Consider the following 25,155-nt stretch of genomic DNA (forward strand, 5'->3'; position numbering starts at 1 on the left):
TTAAAATTTATTTATAAATTCAATAGAAATGAATCTTATCTTGAATAAGAAACATTATTGAAGTTAAAGTATTCAAGAAGTCGCTTAGCTTTATTATTTCTGGTACCAAACAATTACTCAGCCAATCAGAGAGATTAACGCTTGCGGTATAACTACCGCATTTAGTGTGTTTTAACGAACCTATAAATTATTTCAAATACATTCCACTTTTTAATTGAAAGCTAGACCTACAATCTACATACATATATGCGAAAAAGTTGTACCGATTTCATATTAAACTAAATCATTGGTACGAGTATCTTATTCAATAAGCAAGTGTAAACACTTCTATATTGAATAAAGATTTTTGACTTTGACTTTGACTTTGATAATTGACCCTCACCAGATCGCCAGTCCACCTTGTAGGAAGTCTGCCCACGCTCCGTTTTTCGTTTCGTATTTGCTGGAGAACTTTTATGTCCCAATGGATGGATGGCGGGACACATAGCGCGTAGAACCGATTCTACGAGCTATGTACCCCGCCCACTTCCAATTAAGTTCGACTATTCTTTGGACTATGTCTGCAATTTTGGTTACCTGCGTCATTTCTAGCTCGATCTCGAAGGGAAACTCCGAGCATAGTCCTCTCCAAAACTCTTTGCGTGACTTTGAGCCTTTTTATGAGGTGCTTAGTAAGCGATCACGTCACTGTTCCGTAAGTTATCACTGGCAAAACACACTGGTTTAAGACTAGATACTTTGGAATTTAGGACGAGAAGATGTAACGTAGCTTCTCGAACGCTAACCGGTCTAGTTAGATTCAGCGATTGACCTCTTTCTAAAAGTTGGACCTATATATATTGCCAGGCCCATTAGTCATCGGTGTTGGTATCACGGTCTCTGTCGAGGATTCTTAGCATCTCCTGACCCACCTTTACCATAGCTGTTACCAAGGCTGGAAATAGTGGGACTGCCGAGGACTAGCGGCTGCGATTTTGTTGCGTTTTACATTTGCCAAGCAAATATGCCATAATCGCCACGCTTGGCATCCGGGTAGGGGATCGCTATAAGGTGGTTAGTACTCGTAAATAAGCTGCTATTATAACATATTCTCTTAGGACTACTTTTTCCGTGGATAGCCGTCACCACACGACAACATAAATTAAATAAATTCTACGAAAAAATCCTTGGTATTGATCCTTATAAATTTGACTATACTGACTCTCTGTGAACACGCACAAGTGAGATAATATCTTAGCTCCCAAGATGGATCGTGCATTGGCAACGTAAGGAAATTTAAATATTTCTTACAGACCTACCATCCGCTTACCATCAGATGGCCCGTTTGCTTGTCCAATAAAAAATACTATAGAAAAAATGAAAATTGGCTGAAAAATTAGGTATCATCTGGAAATCTAATGGGATAAAAAACCTAGTCACTCAAATCGTTTTCGAGTAGTCAATATAAATATTGCATGCTGCAGAAATCTTGTCTTTAACTATCCGGTCGTATAAAGACTGAAATTAAACAAAAATTATATCAAGACAAGTATTATTTCGTTATCACAGGAAATGAGATCTAGAATATAACATTGTTATAACAAAATAGTACTTAATAATTAATTGATTTTTTCAGATAGAATCGATAAAAATAATCACATATTCATTTTCTATGAAAACCTTAATTATATCATATTCAAAAACTATATTACATCCACAGTTATGTAAAATGTAATGTAATGAAATGACACTTATGTTTAATTTTATTGTACGGTTGAAATAAAGAAAATATTTCAAAATTAATTGTTTACCAAGGGATTATTTATTTGACCTCTACGGTTTACATTTTGCCCCATGTGGGACACCAAGTTGTCAGAAATGAAAAGACCGCTGGCCTTTCTGGGAGGCAGTAACCCAAGCTCTCGAGCAATGAGGGCGTGTTCACGACTGACGTGTGGAAGTCTTGAAAATTGATAACACCATCCAAGTCGACGTCCATTCGCTTAAGCATAATATCAACTAACTCCTGAAAAGTACATATTATCGATTAGAATTAGAAATATACTTGGCACTTTAATTGGTGTTAGGGCTTTGTGCGAGCCCGTCTAGGTAGGTACCATCCACTCATCAGATATTCTACCCCCAAACAACATTACACAGTATTGTTATGTTTCGGTTTGAAGGGTGAGTGAGCCAGTATAACTACAGACACAAAGGGCATAACAGTTCCCAAAGTTGGTGGCGCATTGGCAATGTAAGGCATGATTAATATTTCTTACAGTGCCACTGTCTATGGGCGGTGGTGACCACTTACCATCAGGTGGCTCATATGCTCATCCGCTAACCTATGCCATAAACAAATTTTAAAAAAATCTACATATTCCAAAGTATAATGTCGAGTAACTATTTTACAGACGAATGTATTACATTATGAACCGTTATATAATAATATAACAGTTTATATAATATTTGTGGAGTGGGTGTGGTGGATATTCCAGTGAATTTGGTGCCGAGTCCCACATACTACTATCGAAAAACATCTAACCGGCGAAAAAAAAAATGGGCCTAAACCACTGAGTTTTATCTTTCTTAATTAGTGAAGCCAGCTTGTGTTGGTAACATTCAGTCAGAAGTGTGTGTACCTATTATACACCAACTCGCACTTTAGCAGCGGAGTAGAATAGTAGAATAATCTCTAAACTTTGTTTAAACGCAGCTAACTTCGACAGTTTCAGTTGCTTGGGTGTCTCAGTTTTATAATACACCACTACCTCTACACGAAAGAAGCGTAATTTATTTGTTGAGAAAGAATTATATAATATATTTATTCAACAAAGAAAATTAAATGCATTACCACTCCTACATAATGTAATAGCGAGAAATATTATTGTGTAGAACGTAGGTTGTAATAAATGTACAACAATGAAAGAAACCTTCAACTGTTTATCGTGACAGTTGAAATAGATTTCCACTTCATACGATTAATCTTAGTTCAGTGAAAAACTCTTGTATAAATCTAGTTTTATTTTAAAAATAAGCGACAATATCTTTCAATATAAAATACATAAAGCTCTTAAGTCTGGCTAGTCTTTATTGATCTGTTTACATTATTAGCGACTCGCCACAGCTTCGCACGGAGTATAATAATATTAGCAAACTATTGTGTCTCCGATTTAAAAACTGTTCCGCAGTATTTAAACTGTTTTTTATATAACTCTGTTCAATGAATGCTATGCATGCCCTAGAAGCATTGTCTTAATCTTGGAACTTTGTCAGCAATTATCATTTTAACAGTAGCTCTTCTGCAAGAATAAAACATCTTAGTGAATTAGTCTGTCAATTAGAAAATACCCACAGTATTTTTAAAATAAGCGAGAGAAAGAAGTTATGTTGCGTAAATATAAGGTAACCGGCGAGGTAGTCAATAGATACCTCGGCTATATGAAATTCGCTTTGTTTTTTGTCGATATTTAGATTTTTTTTGTGAATTGTTATTGCCGCTAAATTTTGTAACATTGATTTGACATTTTAAAAATTAGCTCTGGATTCTGATGCGATGCGATATAAATATATTATGACATTGACTATTTCGATGCACGAGATATATTAAAGAACATGATATTAAGGCTTGTCACATTAATAGTCTTGTTTTAAAGCGGTTGAAACTACGAATCGGTATTGCTCGTATAATAATATTATACAAAAAAACCTTCTCGTAAACGCTCTGCATCTTCTGGTATATGATTTATGTATATTGCTTTAGTAGTTTTTGTTTCGATTAGGCTTTACAGAAATACCCTCTCTTTCATTAGTATAGACTAAAAAAAAATAAAGGTGTATTAAAATAATATACAGAATCTTCAGAAAAAGCGTGGAGTTAATGCTTGTTAGGTTAGGTTAGGTTAGGTTAGCTAGTTGCTTAGGTAAGGCAGAATATATAACATACATATATAATTGTGTTTAACTAACACGACTATATTTTTAGATGTTGAAAAGGAGTAACTACTGAATTTCTTGCCACTTCTTCTCAGTAGAATCATATACATTCCGAACCGGTGGTAGCTCTACTTAATATAATTTGTTAAATGACGATTCAAAAGTGCTTGTAAAAGCGTACTTGATTAAAGTATATTTTGATTTGATTTAATTCCCCATTAGAAAATTCCAGAATTATGAAATATTTATCAAAACATATTTGTATCTTGGCTAAACACTTACAATGATTTTTTCTCATATGAATGAACATGTCCGACCCAAATACGTTTGGAATTGCATAACGCACTATACGGGTCAGTGACCCGATACATGTTTGAATAAATTACTTCTATGCAACCTGAATGTATGACATACTTGCTAGTTGAATTTTACAAAACAATTAATTTACAGCAAAAGTGAACGAAAAACAACGACTAAACATCGAATATGTTTCACCAGTCGTTTTTTGAATACCTTCGAATAAAAATATGTTTAAACAAATTCAAATATTTGCCAATCTTCAGATTTAAAAAACTATCGCTGTGTTTTTCAAGCTCTAAAGACTAAAGACTAAAAAGCGTAGTTGTGAAAATATTGCTTTTACAAATATATTCTTTTAATTACTCTTATTTATTTTAGTATCAAGCAATTATTTGATTTGTTTCCACCTTTAGAACCATGCGTGATTTCCCGTCTTTGTTTGATTTCCATGTGAATCTGCCAACTTAAAATAATTTCTCCTATTCAAAAAGATATCGTATTATTAATTTTCTAACAAAATCGTTTTCCATCTGACACGTCACAAGCTTTATAAACATATCTGTAAAATTTTCGAAACTAGTCATTCATGTATTTTTTCAATTCGACGAAAGAAATACAAGTAAGAAGACGGTATACATCAGCTGTCATGTCTGTGACTTTAGCGGCTTTTCTCCGCTACGCTCTTAAATTCAACATACGGCTACGATCCAACGGACAGTTTCTTCAGTGACAGCTAAAGTAAAAGTCGAAGCAAAGTTTTTACCTTCGAAGTTTTCGTCGATATTTTTCCGGCCACTTTGACCACTAATACTTACTACTTACTTACTCATTTCTGTGCAGATAATATAAAAACAGACAAGCTAAACCTGTCAGTGTGTAGAGCAAAGTTAAAGAAATCGAGCAGCTTCTGATATTACAGAGTGTTTTATTTATTTGCATATTCGTTTATGTCATGAAGTATTGTTATTTTTCTCAAACAATTTCAATCTGTATTGTGACTGTGCTGCTCGAAATTGTAGATAACTTTACTTTATTTTTATGCGAATTGTTGGACTACTGCAAAAATACAGTATGAGTATATATTTTAAAGGAGATATCAGGTACCTAGACTCTGAAGGACGTTCACTCAAGCGAATATAAATTTCAAATTCAAATTCGATTCGATTTTCGAATTCGATTCAAAATGTCAATATGCTATATTTTTGGGTTCGTTCACTGATTAACTTATATAAGGAAGAAGAGCTTCATCACTATTTTTGTCAAAAGGAGTCACTTTGAATGAAAGAGCAAACTGGACGAATGAATGGTATAAACTTGTTTTCAGTAGCAAACTTCCAAAGAGCAACTTCTACCGTATTTAGGATTATATGCAACTGGATCAATGCAAAAAGTACTTGAAGTTATCTCTCTCGTATCTTGAAAGTATGAAATTATGTCATTAGTTTTCTAAGTGTGCCATGCAAATGAATACTTCAATCTGCTGATGAGTTTACTCAAACTTAATAGCAAGTTATTTTACAGTAACGCATCCATAGGTTTAGTTTCTAAAAAGGCATTGCGTTTATAGAATAAACGTATATATCAATACTAATATTACATGGAGGCGAAATAGGAAAATTTTCCGGGAAGAGAAATATCAATTTTTCATACAATGATGACAATATATATTTTCGTTGCTCTCGTGGTTCACAGGTACAATTGTACTCATGGTACAATTTTCGCCAAAGCTCAGATGACTCGATGACATTTTATTGCATTATTCTTGACATTTATCCTCAACAGTTTATTGACGCCTTGTTGAAATACAACAACAGCTCTAGAAATATTTTATATAGTAGACTAAGTGTTCCGCTTTAAATGGACTAGTATAGTCTATCGACGTCAGTCGTAGTGCGAGAGTATATAGATCCTAAATAAACAACATTTATAGCTTTCTATATTAAGGTAGAAACTACCCCTATTGAAAAAAAATGAGGTTAAATTAAGAGCGAATAGAAGCCATTGTTTTAGAAACAGATGTTTTACCTAATACGGACAGTAAAATTATTCAGAACCTGATAGATTTGAGGTAACAACGATTTAAATTATTCAAGTCATGTCTCAAGCTCCATGCGCAATGGACAGACGTCAATTGTCAACCACGTGCACAAGTGTTACGGCCGTTAAAGAAGCTACACAGGTTCAATATATTATTAAAGACTATACGTACTGATTCATTAATAAAACTTGAAGGAGCTCTATCAATTAAACAAGCTAGATATTATAACGGAGAAAAAACTGCCAAATATAAAAAGTAATCATTTCTATATTATGTGATGAACCTTTTAAAAACTTTCAACTCTTTCCATCACTCCTAAAACAAACGATAACTGACAGAAACACGATGAAAGCTGAAACACAAATTTTACAGAGAGCCATTAATAGAAACGAAATACTGTATCTCTTTCAAATATCATACCATATTCTGTCATTGATTAATAAATAAGTAGCCGCATCCAGAAGTAAAATATCTATTCAATCTTTTAATTCGTTGGGACAACAATTCCAAGGATAGAAAAAGGATGCGTTAGGAACGTTCTTTCCGAGACATAGGTAAAATGACTAAGAATTTCTCAAGAGAAATTCGAAAACTTTTAATTAGTCCAACCCGCGGCTTAAATCCAAGTCCTCGAGATCTTCAATATTATTAAGCTACTACCTAACGAAGCGGCCAATTATATTTATAACTTATATTCAATTCCAAACTATAGAACGTAATTTATGCATAGTGTATTATTTAATTCCAAGTCAGCGTGTCTAGAATTATTCTCATAAAAACATAAAAATGAACACTTAAAAAGCTTGTGGGTCTTTTTTTATTCGTCTGAAAAATTATTACATTTACGAGGATCAATCGAGCTAGCCGTATTCCGCGTAACATTTTATTTGCATAAAAAGTCAGATGCATCAACGCGGAGTAAAGCGGAGCTTTTTTCTTTTAAGCTTCTGGTTCTACTATTTATTTTCTAAAAACATTTGCATTTTTAGACAGATTTATTAAAAACTAAACGTCGTTTCATTGAGCAATTATAAAATTAGCAATACGGTAGATATTTTGTTAACAAAAACACTATATATTAAAGACAAAAATTTTGTTTTAATTTAAATGTTCAGAATACCTAAAGGCTCTTTGAAAAGCTACACTCCATACCTTTACAAATAAATCAAGGTGACTTAGCAATTCAAATCAGAAGACTTTATTTATATAACTTCACAAAGATATCGACCAAACGTACTGTAGATATGTACAACAAATATATATTTATATAAAATACTTTAAACTAGACGTAACAGCGATAGACGCCCTCCTTCGATTATTCAATTGGCAAATAGAAGTATAAACAATTACAATAAAATACTCTGAAATTATTACATTGGATTAGCATAAAGTATGACATTCGCTATGTTGCTTACAAAAGGCGATTTTTTATATATTACGTAGTGATGCTACGGAAGTAGAACATAAGTAACACGTGAATTACTGACAGAAGTAAATGAAACTCGAAGTTAAGATTCTGTTGTGCTACTAAAAACGAGTGATTTGAATGGTTTAATTTTTATTTATTTATAGCAATTAACAAAATATATTCATATGATAATTATTCACAAGTTAATTTTAATAACTCTTGCTCGTTACTGAAAACGGTATTTTCTAAAACAATTAAACAATTGTGATGTGTTACGGCCTTTCTACATCAAATTTACAGACACAAGGATCATTGAACAAATAAGTAATATACCTGATAAAAGAACGATAGACAAGGTATCTTTAAATTTGGTTTAAAATTATATCCAACACGTATAAGTAACAGATACAGGCATATAAAATATTAAAGAGAAATAATAACGTATGAAACATTACGAGTACAATTTATTCAAACCATTTTATATGCAAGTTTTGTAGTAAAGTACAGCGATCAAAGAAATGAATTTAAAGACGATTTTTTCGTGATTTTCTTTATAGAACAAATAACACATTAGATGTAAGGATATTAGTTTTGCCTAGACCATTTCTATCTTCCGAGATACCTTCTAATAACCCTTAAGTCTAAATCAGTAAATTATTCAAATCAAATGTTAAACTCGTTTCTCACTATAAAGTCACATGGCAGAGTTGAAATTAGCATGATATGAAAATAGTTTTGCAACTAAATATTTCACTAACAAAAGCTGTTTCCAATATAAATCGAACAAAGCTGACCACACGTCACAGAATAGAGCTTACAACTGCATAAAAATTTTTGTTCTAAAATAGGTATATACGGTTCATTTTTTATTTATATCCATATAAATAATAAATAAAATAGTCTTTAACAGTGACGGAGCAGACAGAACATAATATTAATTTAAAATAAACCGAGTGTCAACAACAAACTTGTAGAAATTATCGAAATAAACACAATTAAATTAAACATGAGATATAACATACGAAATGCCCTTAATCGTATGACAAAAACATTGAATAATTTATGTCTGCGCTGTCAGTGAACGCTTTTGTTCTGCACTACGGCCACATCGCGGAAACATTAGATGAATAGAAAACAGAGAACATTGTTGCCCAGTGTTAACGTTTTGAGAATTTTAGTATGTAGTTACTTTGCAGTACCTACACCTATTATGTTTATACCCATTTATGTGTTATTACTTAAAACAAAAACTACAGTTGTAACAATTTTAGTCAAAAGACTCGAATGAAGATGGGCAGGCCACTTGATAAGAGGACACGACAAATGGAGCAAAAGAGTGACACGGTGGTACCCCAAAGAAGGCAAAAGGAGAGAGGTAGACCGCAGAAAAGGTGGGATGACGACATCAGACAAGTGGCAGGAGTATTGTGGACCAGAGTGGTTAAAGAAAGGGATGAATGGAAAAGGTTGGAGGAGGCCTTTGCCGACTGGCAAACAGATGTAGATCTGTTTGCCAGTCGATAACTAAGAAACAGATATTAGTTTAATTTTTTTATTTAGTTAAGAGTTAGTGTTAGTTTTTTTAAGTTCAAATTTACTATAACTTATTAAGAGATCTGAATAAAAGGCTATTATTATTATTATATTGAATAGTTACCAAACGAAAAAATAAAATTAGATGACAAAAAGAGGAGAAAAGGTACTGTTTTGTAGTTGGCTATTTATATAATACTAGTTTCGCCCGTAGTTTCTTCCACGTGTTGGGGTAGGTGGGTGTCGGTCTCAGGTTGTACGTATTAAAAAGTTACCGATATTCTAACTTTAATAATAAAACATATAGGAGGACTCAAAATAAACTAAAAATATTGTATCAAAACTAAATGTAATAAAATATAAGCGCAACCATCCGACCGGTCGTTTTAACCCTGAAACGTCCGGTCAAATATACAGGATTTATAGACAAATCTAATATTATCTTTTAATAATTCTCCTACTCATCACACAGCTTCTGTATTCTACAGCCAAACAGTAAAACATAATCTTGTTGTATTTCGGTTTGAGACTAGTTCCCAAGAAAAATGGAACATTGGCAATATAAAGAATAGTTAATGTATCTTCGATGATGGATGATTAATCCTCTACCATTTACATTGATTCCCCTAACTCCTACAATAGCATTCTAAACTCAACCCAAATAATATATCAATGCGGTCGAAATGATTGTTCTGTGGCATTGTATCGAAGGCTGACGTCTTGACCTCCCTAAATTGCTAGGCGTTGTGGTTAAGCTGGATAAGCTCTAACACCAGATCCTGGTGTCAAAATCCAGCATCGCAATTCATTTATACTTATGAAATAATAATTAATATTTGCGGAACCGGAATACTTTCACGGGCGTCGTCTGTTTTGCAGCACTCTTACATCATGTGGAGATGAAATGATACAAGTAAGTATAAACAAGCATTCTACGCCAAACAATCATAGTACAATAGTTTAATTATTGAGTAACAGGAAATGAGGCTGTGCTCAGGCCAAACAGAAAACGTCATCGAGGATTTAATGTCGATGACAGCTGTATGCGTGTGTCTGAAAAGATCCCCAGTGCTTAAATCAACTGACTGATCTACCTACAATGCATAACCAAAAAACAATTCCCAGGGGAACACAAAAAGCACTACAAAAATACTTTTTAACATTCATCTCCCGATGATTTAATGGGATTGAAAGTTTGTTTGGAAGCTAGTTATTTTTCATGTTTGAAGTATGAAAATTTGTATTTATTTGTATGTTAAAGGCAGTTGTTTATTTATTTTGGAAAATTCAGTTCGTTATTTTGCAAATTATAATTTTGGATATTGATTTTCTTGCCTTATGTTTATGAGTAAATGACAGATGTTGAAGTAGGGGAGGGGGGGGGGGTTTAAATAAGGTAAATTAATTTGTATTGAAGAGCATCATTTGCGAAATTAGAACGGAAATTGTTCTTTAGGCTTCTGTTATATAAGTAGAAATTCAACTCTTAAGAGGATGGATTTGTTAATAAATATTTATACATTTATTGAATGTCCATCATTTTTGAAGTTAGACATATAGGAATCAGTATTTATGCTTCTATTCCAAGCAAAATATATTTAAGAAAGCTTTTTAAAAATCATAACCAGTTAAATAATATCTAAATACCAAAAATAAATAATTAAAATGTTATAAACAAAGTTGTATCACTTTTTTTCAAATTACCGGTCTAATTGTTAAAGTACGTAATTTCTATTCACAAACTGCTTAGTTTAAGCTGTTTCGCTATTGTTGAATACATTTTTACAGCCTGATATTAAAATATGCCGCCAATTTATTTATATGTGTTACCTAATCACCCAGTTAAGGTGAAGGTTGTACAACCAAGATGGACTCAATTATTTACACTGATATTTAAAATATTAATTCAAATTGTTCTTAAGTAATAGTGTTCAATTCATTATTCGATCAACTATTTTGACTGTAAATATTTATACGAAAGCTTCCTTTTGGTTTGGAATTATAGTAAATTAAGTATTCTGTGGAATCTTATGGTTCAAAACACAATTTTTAATCGTTGATTTACACATATAGTGTTTCGTGAGGTAAACGTAGAGTAGCAATACAATCTATATGTACCAAAAAACTATATTATTAGTAAATTTCAGTGGGTTTCTGAATAATATTTCCAATGGCTTGTAGTGTAGCTCGTAATATATAATTTAATTTGTAATAATTATTAGTTTTGCTCACATTTTATAAAGCATGTTTTTGATTATTTGTCATGATACTTTATAGAGCAGAATTATTAAAATCATCTCAGTACATGCGGAATGTGATTAACAATCAACATGTTATACATTAAATCAATTACATATTTTCCCAAATATACGGTCGGTTTTATTGAAATGATTGTAAAATAATTTCAGCCCAATTAGCGTTTGATGTATTTATTATTTAATTTTAAAACAATGCTACATCGATTAAAGCATCGAAATTAATAGTTTTCGTCTCATGGTAGCTTTTAAGATAACTGTTCAACAAATTGAGCCTGCAACCGCCATCTATTGAGCAACCTTTTCCAATGAAGTATGTAGTGAGGTTCATTGGAATAAGCTACCCCTAGCCATCGCAACAGTTTCAATATTATTACATAGATGGGGTTACTTAGCGTAGTGTAGTAATTAGTTTAAATTAACTACCTATAAAATTTCCTTTTAGTATGTATTCAAAATAAATGAGGGATAATCCAACTATGACAGTTCAATTGCAAATCGTAAATACATTTAGCAATATATTTAATAAATATTAAGGCCATCTGACCAATTATTAATGTAATTATTTTCGCCCACGAAATATATTTTTAACATAGTATTTGCTTATCATTTGTAAATAATCAATGAATATTATATATACAGAACCAAATGCCTATAAATAGGTCTAAAGGTCATTGCGGGTAAATATTGCGACGGGTTATGATTATTATTTTTTTTTATTAAAACTGACTTTCTATGATCTAGGATTATAAGGATTGTGCGTCAGCTCGAACCAAAACCTCGTGAAAGTGCCGCGCGTGCTAATCCACAAAAACTTGGTTCACAACACATGGTACAAATCTGATAAGGGATTACCTGAGATGGTAATCTGAGATAAAATGCCAATGATATTTAACTCTTGAATGTTTAATCATTTATTTAATATTCAATTAGAAATACTACCTTAACGGCCTCCTCGACATCGTCATCCCTCGAGGCCTTCGCTAAGCTCTTCTTCATCAATTGATACATGGTCTCCCTCCTCAAATGCCCTTCACCGAGTAAATCGTAGCACTGAAATAAAAAATATATATATATATAATACACAGCAACCAAAACTACATAAGGTTGATTTTCCTAACTTAAATAAGTCTTAATATAATATAACAATATAATGCATAAAAATATTTACACCGATTAGTAATAATTTAAAAAAGAAACAAAAATATCTGCATATTCAAATAAAAACTTTAAAATAATTTTTTTAATAACGTTGCGGAAAAACTTATACAATTTCAACTCTTAATCAGTTATTCGTATCATTGGAATGGCTTCCATAACAAGTAGCCGCACTTTCAAAATATAACTAATGGTGATATCAGACGGTTCATTCGAGTGAATGTTCTTTTGAGTGAAAGATTCATTTTTCTTTCATTCCATGTTCACACGGCTTAGCTGGAATGACGTAAAAAAGAACATTCATCCGTAGTTTCTTTCAATATGGCGTCGAATGAAGTCGTGTCTCTTGGAATAAGTTTAATTTGTGATCATTTGATCAAAGAGCTAAAAAAAAGATTAAGCAAAATGCGTTCAAACTGACAAAATGGCCAAATCCGAGTGAACGTTCACTCTGTGTTCAGACTGTTCATTTTTCGTTCACTCGGAGTGGGAATGAAAGATGCCGAATGAACCGATCCAACTTCGTTGGATAAGTTCACTAATGAATTCATTCGGCACTTTTGTTTCACTCTGTGTTTAGACGTGTCACTTTGAGTGAAAGATGCAAAATTAAACACGAAAATGAACAAAAAATGAACCGTATGATTCCACCTTAAAAGTATACGAGTACAAGAATACTATAAACGTCACTATGATCATTACATATTACATTAAAAAGTATATGTCAGTTTACGTCGTGATCTTTGCACAGTGATTTTTCACCATAAATTAGGTTTTAATTTTTAAGCTTAAGTTTTTTTATATGAGGAACCATCAAACGGTTCAATCAATATTATATGATACACCATTACATGTGTCTCGCTTTTATGTATTCACATTCTGGATATCAATTAATTTAGTACAAAATTAAAAATAGTGTTCAATTCAGTAGGACTTTTATTTAAATAAAACTTAATAGCTTATGAATATCCCATTGCTGGACTAAGGCCTATTCTGCCTTTCGGAAGAAGGTTTGGAGGTAATTCCACTACACGGCTCCAATGCAGATACATATGCGGCAGAATGTCATTGTAATCATTCACGATTTTCGGCACGTTTTCTCACGATATTTTCCTTCCGTCGAGTATGGATTGAATTACAATCACAAATTAAGCATGTGGAAATTCAGCGGTTCTTGCATGGGTTTGAACCCGCAATAGTCTTTAAAATGTTCGCGTTGTAACCACTTTGCTATCTCTGCGCACTGGTTCATCTCGATTCTACTTATCATTACCAGAAAGTTTATGAAATGGTGTTGAAATTTGAGTCATCTCGGTTCTACTTATCATTATTTATAGGCATTTACATTTTCAGGTCGGTAATATTCAATTATTATGTTCGTTATTGGTAATATCTGTTCGAGGTTAATAAAATGCATTAATATTATTAAATACATTATATTATAAATTACTCTTTTTACCAATATAATTAAATATATAAACCATGGAATTATTTGAACCATAGTGTCTATACGCCTGTAAAGTCTAGTGTAGTCGTTTACATACAGCATTTATAAAACGACCCTAAGGTGCAAGCAAACAATAGTTCATATCATTTGAAAATGAGGCGACTATAAAATTATACTGTGTCGACTAGCATTTAAAAATGTCTTAAACTATTTTAATACGAACATTAGTATCTGATTATTAGGTACATATTTATGTTATAGGTTAACGGACCGACAAATGGGCCACCTGATGGTAAGTGTTCATCACCGACCGCTGCCGCTGTAAGAAATAATAACCATTACTTACATCGCCAGTGTCATCGCCACAAACCACCGGAATTAAGATATTATGTCCCTTGTGCCTGCAATTCACTGGAGTTCAGTGTTAAAGCAGAAGAGTGTTATTACTGCCTATTACGAGACTAAAATAATAATAATAACCCGACCCAGGATTCGAACCTATAACGAGGGATTTACAGCGTAATAAAGTACCCGTAAGACTAACGAAGCATGTTTCAATGATAACAATTATCATACTACCATTAGAGTTTAGCGTAACAAACCGTGAAGGCATAATTTATCCGTTCCTCTAAGTCACCACGTAGGTACAGCGACATAGCTTTAGCAAACGTAGACATAGTCACATATGGGGATGTGCCTCGATCTAAAGCGACCATGACTCGCTCCATCATATAAGCGTCCGTCATACCAAGGCCAGTGTGAAGAACATCGCGGAAATGTGCCCTGAGAATATTACCATTATAAAGTAAAGTGTCAGAAAATAAACCTGTAAATCACATACAGCTGTCCATTTTGCGGAGGTGTTAAGGCCATTACTCCATAAACTGCCCCAATACTGATTGATGAACCAATTTGCATACATGTACCAGATTTCCGACACATACATGTTTTCTAATGAGATGATATTATTCCCGTTTTTATAAAAAGATATTGTAGTAATTATAAGTAATTCCTACATTAGCAGCCTGTAAATTTCCTACTGCTGGTCTAAAGGCCTCCTCTCCGTTTTAGGAGAAGGTTTGGAGCATATTATGGAATACACATGTGGCAGAATTTCGTTGAAATTAGACACCTGCAGGTTTCCTCACGATGTTAACTTCACCGCCGAGCACAAGATGAATTATAAACACAAATTAAGCACATGAAAATTCAATGGTGCCTGCCTGGGTTTGAACCCGAGATCATCGGTTAAGATGCACGCGTTCTAACCACTGGGCCATCTCGGCTCAAGTAATTACTAACATTCTCAATATCCCCTTCAGTAGGCTTAAAGATTGTGCTAGGAGTGTGTGTGTGTAACCATTGTGCTATTGTAGTCCACTACAATAGCACAATGGTTCAGGATCGAAACTGCAAGTCTTTACATCCCTGTTAGGCGGCCTAAAACCATTGCGCTATTGACGCTTTATGTTATTCAGAAATATTTTTTGTTTAATTAATTGACGTTTGCAATATGGGTGGCTTTGGCTGCCTCGGGGTATCGAGTGAATGATGTACGTATTGCATTTATTTTTGTTTTGCGGTGAATTTGTTAACATATTCTTATTATTATTGGTTGTTTACGTAATTAATATATTCTCATTTCTTAATTATTCGAGTAAATTAAAATCTAAATATTATACCTAAAATAATTAATGGTAACGGTTTTTTACTTGTTGGGCCTTTTGTTAGCACGTCTGGATAGGTACCACCCACTCATGAAATATCCTACCGCCAAACTGCAGTACTATTGTGTTCCCAAGGTTGGTGGCGCATTGGCGATGTAAGGAATGGTTAATATTTCTTACAGTGCCATCGTTTATGGGCGATGGTGTCCATTTACCATCAGTTGGCCCGTTTGCTCCTCCAACAACTTAGTACATGATTAAAGAAAATCTCGCCGAAATAGCACAATTACTTTAAATAGTACGTAAAAATCTTAAATATTCGGAACCAAGTTCAAAGGAAATAAGTCGACATCTGTGCACGTTTATTTTTGCGATCTGTCCAAAAATTGTGACCGAGTCTGAGATTTTTACAATTTCGAAACTTTCTTCATCATCTCGTGATGAGAACCTAGTTACTCTCTGGGGGCTCTGTTTGTTATAATTTATTTCTAAGCTTTGTCGATACATCGTATTTTAAATAATAATAAATGTAATTCACCGGATACTTATTGCTAACATTAACAAAGCGTAAAACCGTTTTCACATCCGATGTCGGTGTCCGACTGTGCTATTTCCACATATTTCCGGCAAAATCGTTCCGATTCATCATGGTAGGCTATAATAGTTTATTTACTGTGTCTATTATAATTGAGACGCAAAAAAAATCTGTACAAAGAATGTATTGGATACATCCTATTGTGGAAGCTAAATATTCAGAGGGAAATGTCGGATCATTAGCATTAGCATTAGCAGCCCGTAAATGTCCCACTACTGGGATAAAGGCCTCCTCTCCCTTTGAGGAGAAGGTTTAGAGCATATTCCACCACGCTGCTCCAATGCGGGTTGGCGGAATACACATGTGGCAGAATTTCGTTGAAATTAGACACATGCAGGTTTCCTCACGATGTTTTCCTTCACCGCCGAGCACGAGATGAATTATAAACACAAATTAAGCACATAAAATTTCAGTGGTGCCTGCCTGGGTTTGAACCCGAAATCATCGGTTAAGATGCACGCGTTCTAACCACTGGGCCATCTCGGCTCTTGATGTCGGATCGGATAATGTGAAAACGCCTTTAGTGTCTGCGCCCAATTGCCTAAAATACAATTACCTCGGATATTTACATTTAAAAACACTGTATGAATTTTAATACATCAGTACAAGTTCCACTAATTAATCTCCACGCTGCAACGGCGACCCGTTAAGCGCTTATTCGAGTATAAATATGTCCACTAATGAAGGAATATTATTCGGGTTATTTTACAGTGCTAAATGAATTTTATCGAAATAAAAGAGAAATTGTATTTAACCTTAATTACTTTTGTCAGACTATTGACTGCATGATACAAAAAATACTCCGCGATTTTAGGTAAAATATTATGATTCCGAATATATTTACTTTTATGTGTAAGTGTAGTAGGCGGATGGGCCACCACTCATAAACATTGGCATTGCAAGTAATATTAACCATTCCGTACATCGCAAGTAATGTATCACCAACCTTGGAAACTAAAAATATTACGTCCCTTGTACTGGCTCACTCACCGTTCCTTCAACTATACCAAGTATTCTAGTTTAGTGGTAGAATATCTGATGAGTGGATGATATCCAGACGTGCTTGTACTGAACCATCCCAATAAATAACATGAGAAATACGTCACAAAGAGATAAAAATATTGCATAAAATCCAATATTTGTTGGTTGAGCTTGCAACATATTAACTCTGACAATAATGCGCTTAACAGAAATCGATGATTAAATAATCACAATGGAACTGTACAAAAATACATACACGTGTCACTGTAAATGTTTAAGCGTAGTATACACTTAAATCTCAAATAGATTAAAAGTCATCTATTTATGGATCTGAAACCGGAAACTGGTCCGGTCCTAGTGGCATGAGAGCCAGAGGACGCCCTAAAGAAAGATGAAATAAAAAAAAATTGTCGGAATAGACTAGATGAAGATAGCACAGGTAAGGAAAACTTGGAAACCTTTGGAGAAAGTATTTACCCGCTAGGGGCCTTAACAGAAAAATATATATAAATGTATGTATTCTTACGTCTTTTTTACAGTGGCACAGTCGGGGCAGGCGAAGAAGCTAGCCTAGAAGCTCCGCATTGTACTGGATGGAATTTCCAACGTTTGGGGGCCCGTGAAGCGGTTGGACCTCAAAGTAACAGGCCTGGACGACTCCGTCACCAAGGAGAAGCTTGTCGCCGCAGTCGCACGCGCAGGGGACTGCTGCGACAACCCCGTGGTTGAATGGAGTTCGGCCAAGATATACGTGTTGGAGGAACGCCTTTTGCGCTGCTTCAAGTGCATGGGTCTTGGTCACACTAAGGCGCTCCGTCAACCACTGCGCCGGGGCTTAGGACCTGCTACTGCAGTCCACGGTGGAGTGGCAGTTCGACCTAGCTGACCTGCGGACCAACGCCTTCAATAGTCTTCCTTTCGAGGCAATAGGGGCACTGCATTGCACTTCGATATCACGAGGTGCCTATCTCAGTGCATGTTGCGAGCATACCTCCAGGATCGGGTGGTCCTTTGGGAGGAGGGCGATCGCTCAAATGGGCTGTGGCGATCCGCAGGGGGTGTTGTACTATGCGGACGACACCCTCATCACGGCGCCGGGGCGAACCCTTCAGGAGGCGGCCTACCTGAGGTCGGAGTGTCGCTTACTGTGGTTCGAATCGGGATGGAGGGCTTGAGGTTCTCTGTAACTAAAACAGAGGCCCTCCTATTCCACGGTCCACACCGAGGTCCCCCTGGAGGAGCATCTATCATCGTCCAGGGGACGGTGATGACGGTGCAGGCACAGATGAGGTATCTGGCCCTCATCCTGGACGGAAGATGGAGCTTCGAGCAGAATTTTGTCCAACTCAGCCTGAACCTCATCAACGTTGCTGCTGCCTTAGGTCGCCTTCTACCCAACGTAGGAGGGCCGGAAACATTTTGCTGGGGTTTATACGCTGGCGTGGTGCGCTCTATGGCATTGTACGGTGCACCCGTTTGGGTGGACTCCCTCACCGCTTGTAACAAGGCTCTTCTGCGGAAATCGCAGAGGGTCATAGTGGTGAGAGAGATACGGGGTTATTGTACGGTGTAGTGGACGGTAGCGACACTTCTTGCTAGCGATACGCCTTGGGAACTACAAGCGGAAGTGCTTGCGGAAGTGTACCAGTTCCGGGTGGTAGCAAAGTCAAGTGGCGATCGGTCAAGCGAGTCAGGGCTCTAGCCCAGCGAGCCTTGATTAGAAGGTGGGAAGAAGATCTGGGGTCCCCCTCGGCAGGCCTGGCGACAGTGGACGCTATTCGTTCCCACTTGAGTGGCTGGGTAGAACGAAGACAAGGCACACTCGCATTCAGGCTGACACAGGTGCTTACCGGGCACTGCTGTTTCGGTAGGTATCTGTACCAGATAGCGAGGCGAGAGATAACACCCTCCAGTCACGAGTGCGGCGCGCCTTCGAACACGGCCCGTCACACCCTGATTAGGTGTGCCGCGTGGGGGCCTCAGCGCCATTTCCTGGCGACTATTGAAGTCGGTGATCTCTCGCTGCCGACCCGCTTCGCCGAAGAAGACCGGGGAGAAGGCGTCTTTGGTATGGACACCTTCTACTCCAGCCATAAGTCTCGCCGGGGCTAGGGGGACTCTGTACCCCGAGAACCCCCTAGGAATTCAGTCCGTCCGTCAGGACGTCACAGTAATATGCGCAAGCGATCCCGTGACGTCTCCCGTAAAGACAGAGAGGGTACCGCTGTAGCTTTTAATATTTTATAGGTTCCTCAAAACTAAATGTCTGCAAACAAATTAAATGAAATAAACATAAGTTTCGTTGTTCGCAATACCAAAACAATTTTGGCAGTATTTTCAATACATGCATGCGAATACAATTTGTTTTCAAAGCGGATCAAATGTATTTTATTCAAGTAAACTTTATGAATATTTAAGTATTTGATAACTATTTTGAACAAATTTATCTACTGGTTTAGGTAAAGAATAAATATAGATAACTATATATCTATATGTTATCTGTCAGTCTTTTCACTTTTTTAACTTGTTCACTTCCTAGTTTCAAATCACTAATATTACTAATTACATTACTTACATTGTATCAAAACGAATAGTCGTCACAATTTAAAGTGATATTTTATATTGTATTGTAATGACAGAACAGTATAGACTGATTCTCAGGTTGAAGTCTAGAAAATAACAACACAAAACCTATTTATATTACCAACAAACTACATCCCTACAAATATAATAAAATTTCGCAGTAAATTGCCACATAAGTTCGATCAAGCGCATACAATTTTATTGTAAATTATATTTCACGAACGTTAGGATTTCTTCAGAAACGTTATATTATTTTTATGTTTCCATCCTTTCATTTTACCATTATTAGATGGTGTTACTGCACATTAACTTCTATACCATTCAAATCAACCAATTTACGAAATCAATATATTTTTTAATGATATTGTTAGACGAATATGCAAATGGATAACTTAAGGAAAGTGGTCCACAGTAATGGTGGTGGTGGTTGTTACATTAGCGCTGTAAAAATTTTTATCCATTTCTTATACCACCAAAAGCACAACCAACCTTGCGAGCTAAAACGTTATGTCCCCTGTACTTGTAGTTACACTGGCTCAGTCAACTGATTTACGTCCACAGGTACGGCAATGTCTGTCTGTGATGCAAGTATATAAGTTACTTAAACAATTAAAATATTAGATATTGTTTTACCTGGATATTAAGTCACTTCCAGCCGGTTTCTCATCGCGTTTTTGTATTTTGAAGAATATGATCATGATTTCTGTAAAATAAAAAAAAGATTTTCGTATGGATCTGTTGAAATACAACATTCAGGATATTATAGTTTATAATTTCAGAATGAAAACGGCCTATATCATATGTTTACATATTGCATTTTTTTAATCTAAAGCTTAAGATCCTGGCGTACTCGGAAATAAATGTATCGTGACAAAATAATAAAACACAAAAAAATTGCTAGTCTTCAAAATATCTATGTAAAAGTCAACAATGGACGTGTACGAGACACGGAGAGAATAGATTGATTGGACTATGCATTTTATACAATAGTATTTCACTGAAAAATTGATAGCTTTAATAAAGGCTTTAAATAAAGGTATTTTGATTGCATATTCATCGAAATCGTTCGAATCGAAAATTATATAGATTATATTAAATACAATCGAATTTCGTGTTAAAACAAGTATGACATTATTTAAAAAAAAAAACAAGTATGTCTTGTACGAATGTGTCAACGATTGTTTGTATGTTATATACATATATTAATTTAATTTAAACCATTTTATGATACATAACAGAGAAAATTAACAGCCTTTAAGTCCCACTGATGGACAAAGACCTCGAGGAAAAGCTTTGGAGCTTATTCCGCCACGCTGTTCCTATTTGTAAATTGATGTAAATACGTGTTGTGAATTTTCATCCAACTAATTTTAATGTATTGAAATACATGATTTCCTTCCGCGAAAAACACAATTTTTTATATAATATATAGGCCAACGGGCAAATGGGCCACCTGGTGTAAAGTGGGATCCAACGCCCATATATATTGCCGCTGTAAAAAATATTAACTATTCCTTACATCGCCAATATGCCACCAACCTTGGGAACTAAGATGCTATGTCACTTTTGCCCGTTCTTACACTGGCTCACTCATCCTTCAAGCCGTAGCACAGCAATACTAAATATTGCTGTTTAGCGGAATACTTGATGAGCGAAGGGCCCAGGCCCTACCACCAAGTGGAGATGTCAAGATAAATTCAACACGTGAAAACTTAGTGATGTTTACCCAAAGAAACTCTCAATTTTAGATTAGATTCACATCACTAGCTGGACAGTATTAAGCTATTTTTTTTTTCTCGCTGTAAAAACGCGTTAGTGGAAGTGGACTATGTGGGACTCGCCGGTACCCTCTCCGTCTTTCGGCGGGTGCCACGGGATCGCTTGCGCATGCTACCGTAATGCCCTAACGGTCGGCCCGCCTATACGGGCCTCCAATACCCAGAGAGTGTTCCTGGGGTACTAAGACTCCCCCTAGTCCCTGCGACGTCTATTGAGCCGGGGGGATAATGTGCGCGTAGCACTTCTTCCTCCTCCCTGGTCGTCTTTGGCGGAGCGGGTCTGCAGCGGCATCCTCTTCCCGCTCCCGCTCCGCGGTTTCCTTCTGCGACATTACGTTTTCGCAGAATGAGCGCATCTCCGACCAGCATCTCTAACTACCGAGCATTTCGTTGACGATGCTCGGCAGCGAGATGTCTCCGTCCATAGTCACCACCAGGGAGTGCCTCTGGGGCCCCCACGCAGCACAGTCAGGGTGTGGTGCGCCGTGTCCAATGGCGCACCACTCTCTCTCTCACCCGTGCCCGTTAAGTACCAGTGTCATCCTGATGTTGAGCGTGCCCTTTTTCCCCTCGACCCAGCGACTCAAGTTGGGACGTATCGTCTCCATTGTCGCCAGGCCAGCAGTGGGTTACCCCAGCGGATGATCAGGGCTTGTTGGGCTAGAGCCCTGATCCGCCCGATTTCCGCCGATCCTGGACGGTCGCCGCCGTTCCTCGCCTCGACCCGGAACCGGTACCGAGGACCTATGCCTGGAGCTTCCAGGGCGATTCGCCCGCGAGAAGTGTCGCCGCAGTCCACGACCTCACTACGCCGGAATAGAGACGCCGGCATAGCAATCCAGGACCCCACATTCGGAAGGAGGCGCCCGAGAGCGGCGGCGGCGTTGATAAGCTGAATAGAATGCTGCCCGGAGCTCCTTCGTCCATCCAGGATGAGGCCCAGATACTTCATCTGGGCCTGCACCTTGATCACCATCCCCTGGACGTTGATACTTGCCCCTCGTGAGGGTCCTTTCCATGGACCGCCTCCGTTTTGGATATGGATACCCTCAAGCCCAGCATTCCCTTGCGGTCCACGGTGAGAGCCGTTCCGACCTCGGCGAGGCGAGGCGCCTTCCAAAAGTCCCGCCCGGTCGCCGTGACGAGGGTGTCGTCAGCGTAACACAACACCCCCATCCCGGGAATGACTGGAGCTCGCAGGAGCCAATCGAAACCGATGTTCCACAGAATTGAGCCGAGAACCGACCCCTGTGAAACGTCGCAGCCCACCCGACGCCGGACGAGTCTCTCATCGACCCCCGCCCAGAGGATCTCCCTGTCCTGGAAGTATGCCTCCAGTAGCCTCCTGATAGGTCGGCACCCCAAGTAATCGGAGTGCCTCCCGTATCGTCTCCAAGGGAAGACTGTTGAAGGCGGTCGCCACGTCGAGCGAGGATGGAAGAGGATCTTCGCGAAGAGTTTGCCCGTCTCGTTCAGCAGACCTCCCTTCGGCAACAAGACCAAATTTCCCTTTTTCCAAGGCTTCGGAAACTGCCCGCTAGAATTCCAGTGCATCGCACAGAACACGACCTGGAACCCCTTCCGGACCCGGCGCCGAGTTATTGGCTCCTTAAGCGGCCGATGGCCATCTCCATCTCCCGCTCCGTGACCAGTGGATACTCGCCTGGATGGATGAAGAGTTCCCAGACCAGGCGCAGGAGGAGTTCCGGCGGCAGCGTGTCCGTGACGGGGGCGCCTTGAGTGCGGACGCACCACGCACATCGCAGTCGCAGGGTCTCGATTGAGGCCCACCAGAAGCTCCTCCCTGGCCTTCTACTTTGCCTAGCTTATGGCCAGCTGCAGATCTTTTTTCAACTGGCGATAAGCGTCCAGTATCTGTCCCTTCTGATCCGTATCGAGGCCGTTGCACCTACGACAGCGGACGTAGGCCCTGAGCGTTCGTCAGCACGTCACCCGAAGGTAGGCAATTTGGGGCGACCACCAATAGACGTGCCGGCGCGGAACCCTGCGCTGGGTTCGAGGCATGGCCGCATCGCAGACCTCCTTGAGCGAACTGCGCATGCGGCCAGCTCCTCTGCCCTAGCACCCTCCCTTTTCCCTGCGGAACCCCACCGCTGCCCGATGGTGGCCTCCTTGACCAGCTTTCGGTCGACCTGGCCGAGAGACCTGACTCATCATATTGCAATAAATATTTATATAATTTTAATATTGCTACTTACGTTCCAATTCGTCAAAAGTAAAATGAGTATATTTCTGCATTTCAATCCACATTGTTCCGTGTTTTTTTCTAAACCTTATCTCCTCCATGGGATCCAAAGCTGAATCCAGGGATGCCGACATATTGATATATGAAGATAAAAATAATTTTGTTTATTAAATGTGATCTAGTTATTATAATAAAATTAATGTCGTAAAAATTGACAGTTTATAATGACACCGAAAAGTATGGATAATGGTGTGAACTGTCATTTAAGTATTTTCATATGAAATGAAACTAAAATAAGTCTATACATATTAAAGAAGTAAACATGTTTATGTTTACTCATTATCACATTTATGTCCGCTAATTTTATGTCGTCCTGATTGATTTCGGTCACTTCGGTCATCTTAAGGGAGACCAGCCAACTACGCAGGACACATTATAGTTCCCAAGTGTGTGCGCAAACTCAGATCCACTCTCATAATACATGACGGAAGGCAATTTCGAGACGACGGGAAAAAATTCAGGGGCAGAATCATCAACTTTACCTGCTTACCGAGACTAGACCAACGAGCCGTATTTCAATGATGGTGGTGATTAAACTAGGGATAGGTGCGCTTTTGCTTGTCCAACTAATATAAAGAATGAAATAAAACTAAAATAAATTCTTAGACTTTTTGTTCACAGATTTTGAACTGTATATCACGAGTATTTAAAAGATGTCTTAAAAACCGATCGTATCGATTGCTTACATATCTCACATTAATTATCTATATTGTTATAACGGCACCCTAAATATAAGTGTTACGGTGATCTTATTAATGAAGCAATGAGATATTCTAATTACAACCACAAAAGACATGTCCTCTTAGTTCTAATAATTGACGTATATATGTGCTACGTACCTATATTTATACTTAGGTTTGAAAAATTGAGATAAAAAAAATAAAATGAAAAATGTATTTCACAATATTACATAAGCCATCTATTGCGTTGTATAAAATTCAATCGATACCGGCAGTATATAAGACCCCTTCGAGGATATCGAGGCATTTACGGCTGGCATTCGGTGCAAGCTGCATTCAGTTCGGTATCACTAGCCCAACCAATAGGACGCCGCCCGCCCTAGCTGGAGCTGCGCGCGATTAACTTTTAACTTTGCTCTCTCTTTTAAACTCTGCGTGAGTATATGAAATAATTACTAAATTTTAGAAAAAAAATATCTATAATTTTATTTTCTTTGTGAATTTCACGTGTTAATAAAATTGTTGTGTTTGAAGCTGATTGTCATGAACTT

General features: G+C 37.2%; 1 protein-coding gene across 2 annotated transcripts; it reads right to left on the reverse strand.

The window, feature by feature from the left end:
- Positions 1 to 1,453: 1,453 nt before the first annotated feature.
- Positions 1,454 to 23,998, reverse strand: LOC125076070 (EF-hand calcium-binding domain-containing protein 1-like). Of its 2 annotated transcripts, XM_047688016.1 has the most exons (6): positions 23,878 to 23,998; positions 20,514 to 20,583; positions 14,657 to 14,837; positions 12,392 to 12,502; positions 1,791 to 2,005; positions 1,454 to 1,497 (listed from the first exon to the last, which is right to left on the reverse strand). In XM_047688016.1, the coding sequence occupies exons 1-5, from the start codon at positions 23,996 to 23,998 to the stop codon at positions 1,820 to 1,822; spliced, it is 669 nt and encodes a 222-aa protein (XP_047543972.1). In that variant the 3' UTR covers positions 1,454 to 1,497; positions 1,791 to 1,819. The 2 variants fall into 2 exon arrangements, with proteins under 2 accessions (XP_047543972.1, XP_047543971.1); XM_047688015.1 differs by lacking the exon at positions 1,454 to 1,497 and having other exon boundaries at positions 1,738 to 2,005.
- Between the last annotated feature and the right edge of the window lie 1,157 nt (positions 23,999 to 25,155).

Source organism: Vanessa atalanta, chromosome Z (genome assembly GCF_905147765.1).
Source record: "Vanessa atalanta chromosome Z, ilVanAtal1.2, whole genome shotgun sequence".
Lineage (NCBI taxonomy): Eukaryota > Metazoa > Arthropoda > Insecta > Lepidoptera > Nymphalidae > Vanessa > Vanessa atalanta.

Excerpts from the sequence above, each read along its gene's own strand:
- LOC125076070 (XM_047688016.1), bottom strand. The coding sequence starts at position 23,998 with ATGTCGGCATCCCTGGATTCAGCTTTGGATCCCATGGAGGAGATAAGG. Across the intron at positions 14,838-20,513 it reads GGAAGTGACTTAATATCCAG|GGCACATTTCCGCGATGTTC; the intron begins GTAAAACAATAT and ends TAATATTCTCAG. Across the intron at positions 12,503-14,656 it reads GGATAAATTATGCCTTCACG|TGCTACGATTTACTCGGTGA; the intron begins GTTTGTTACGCT and ends TTTTTATTTCAG.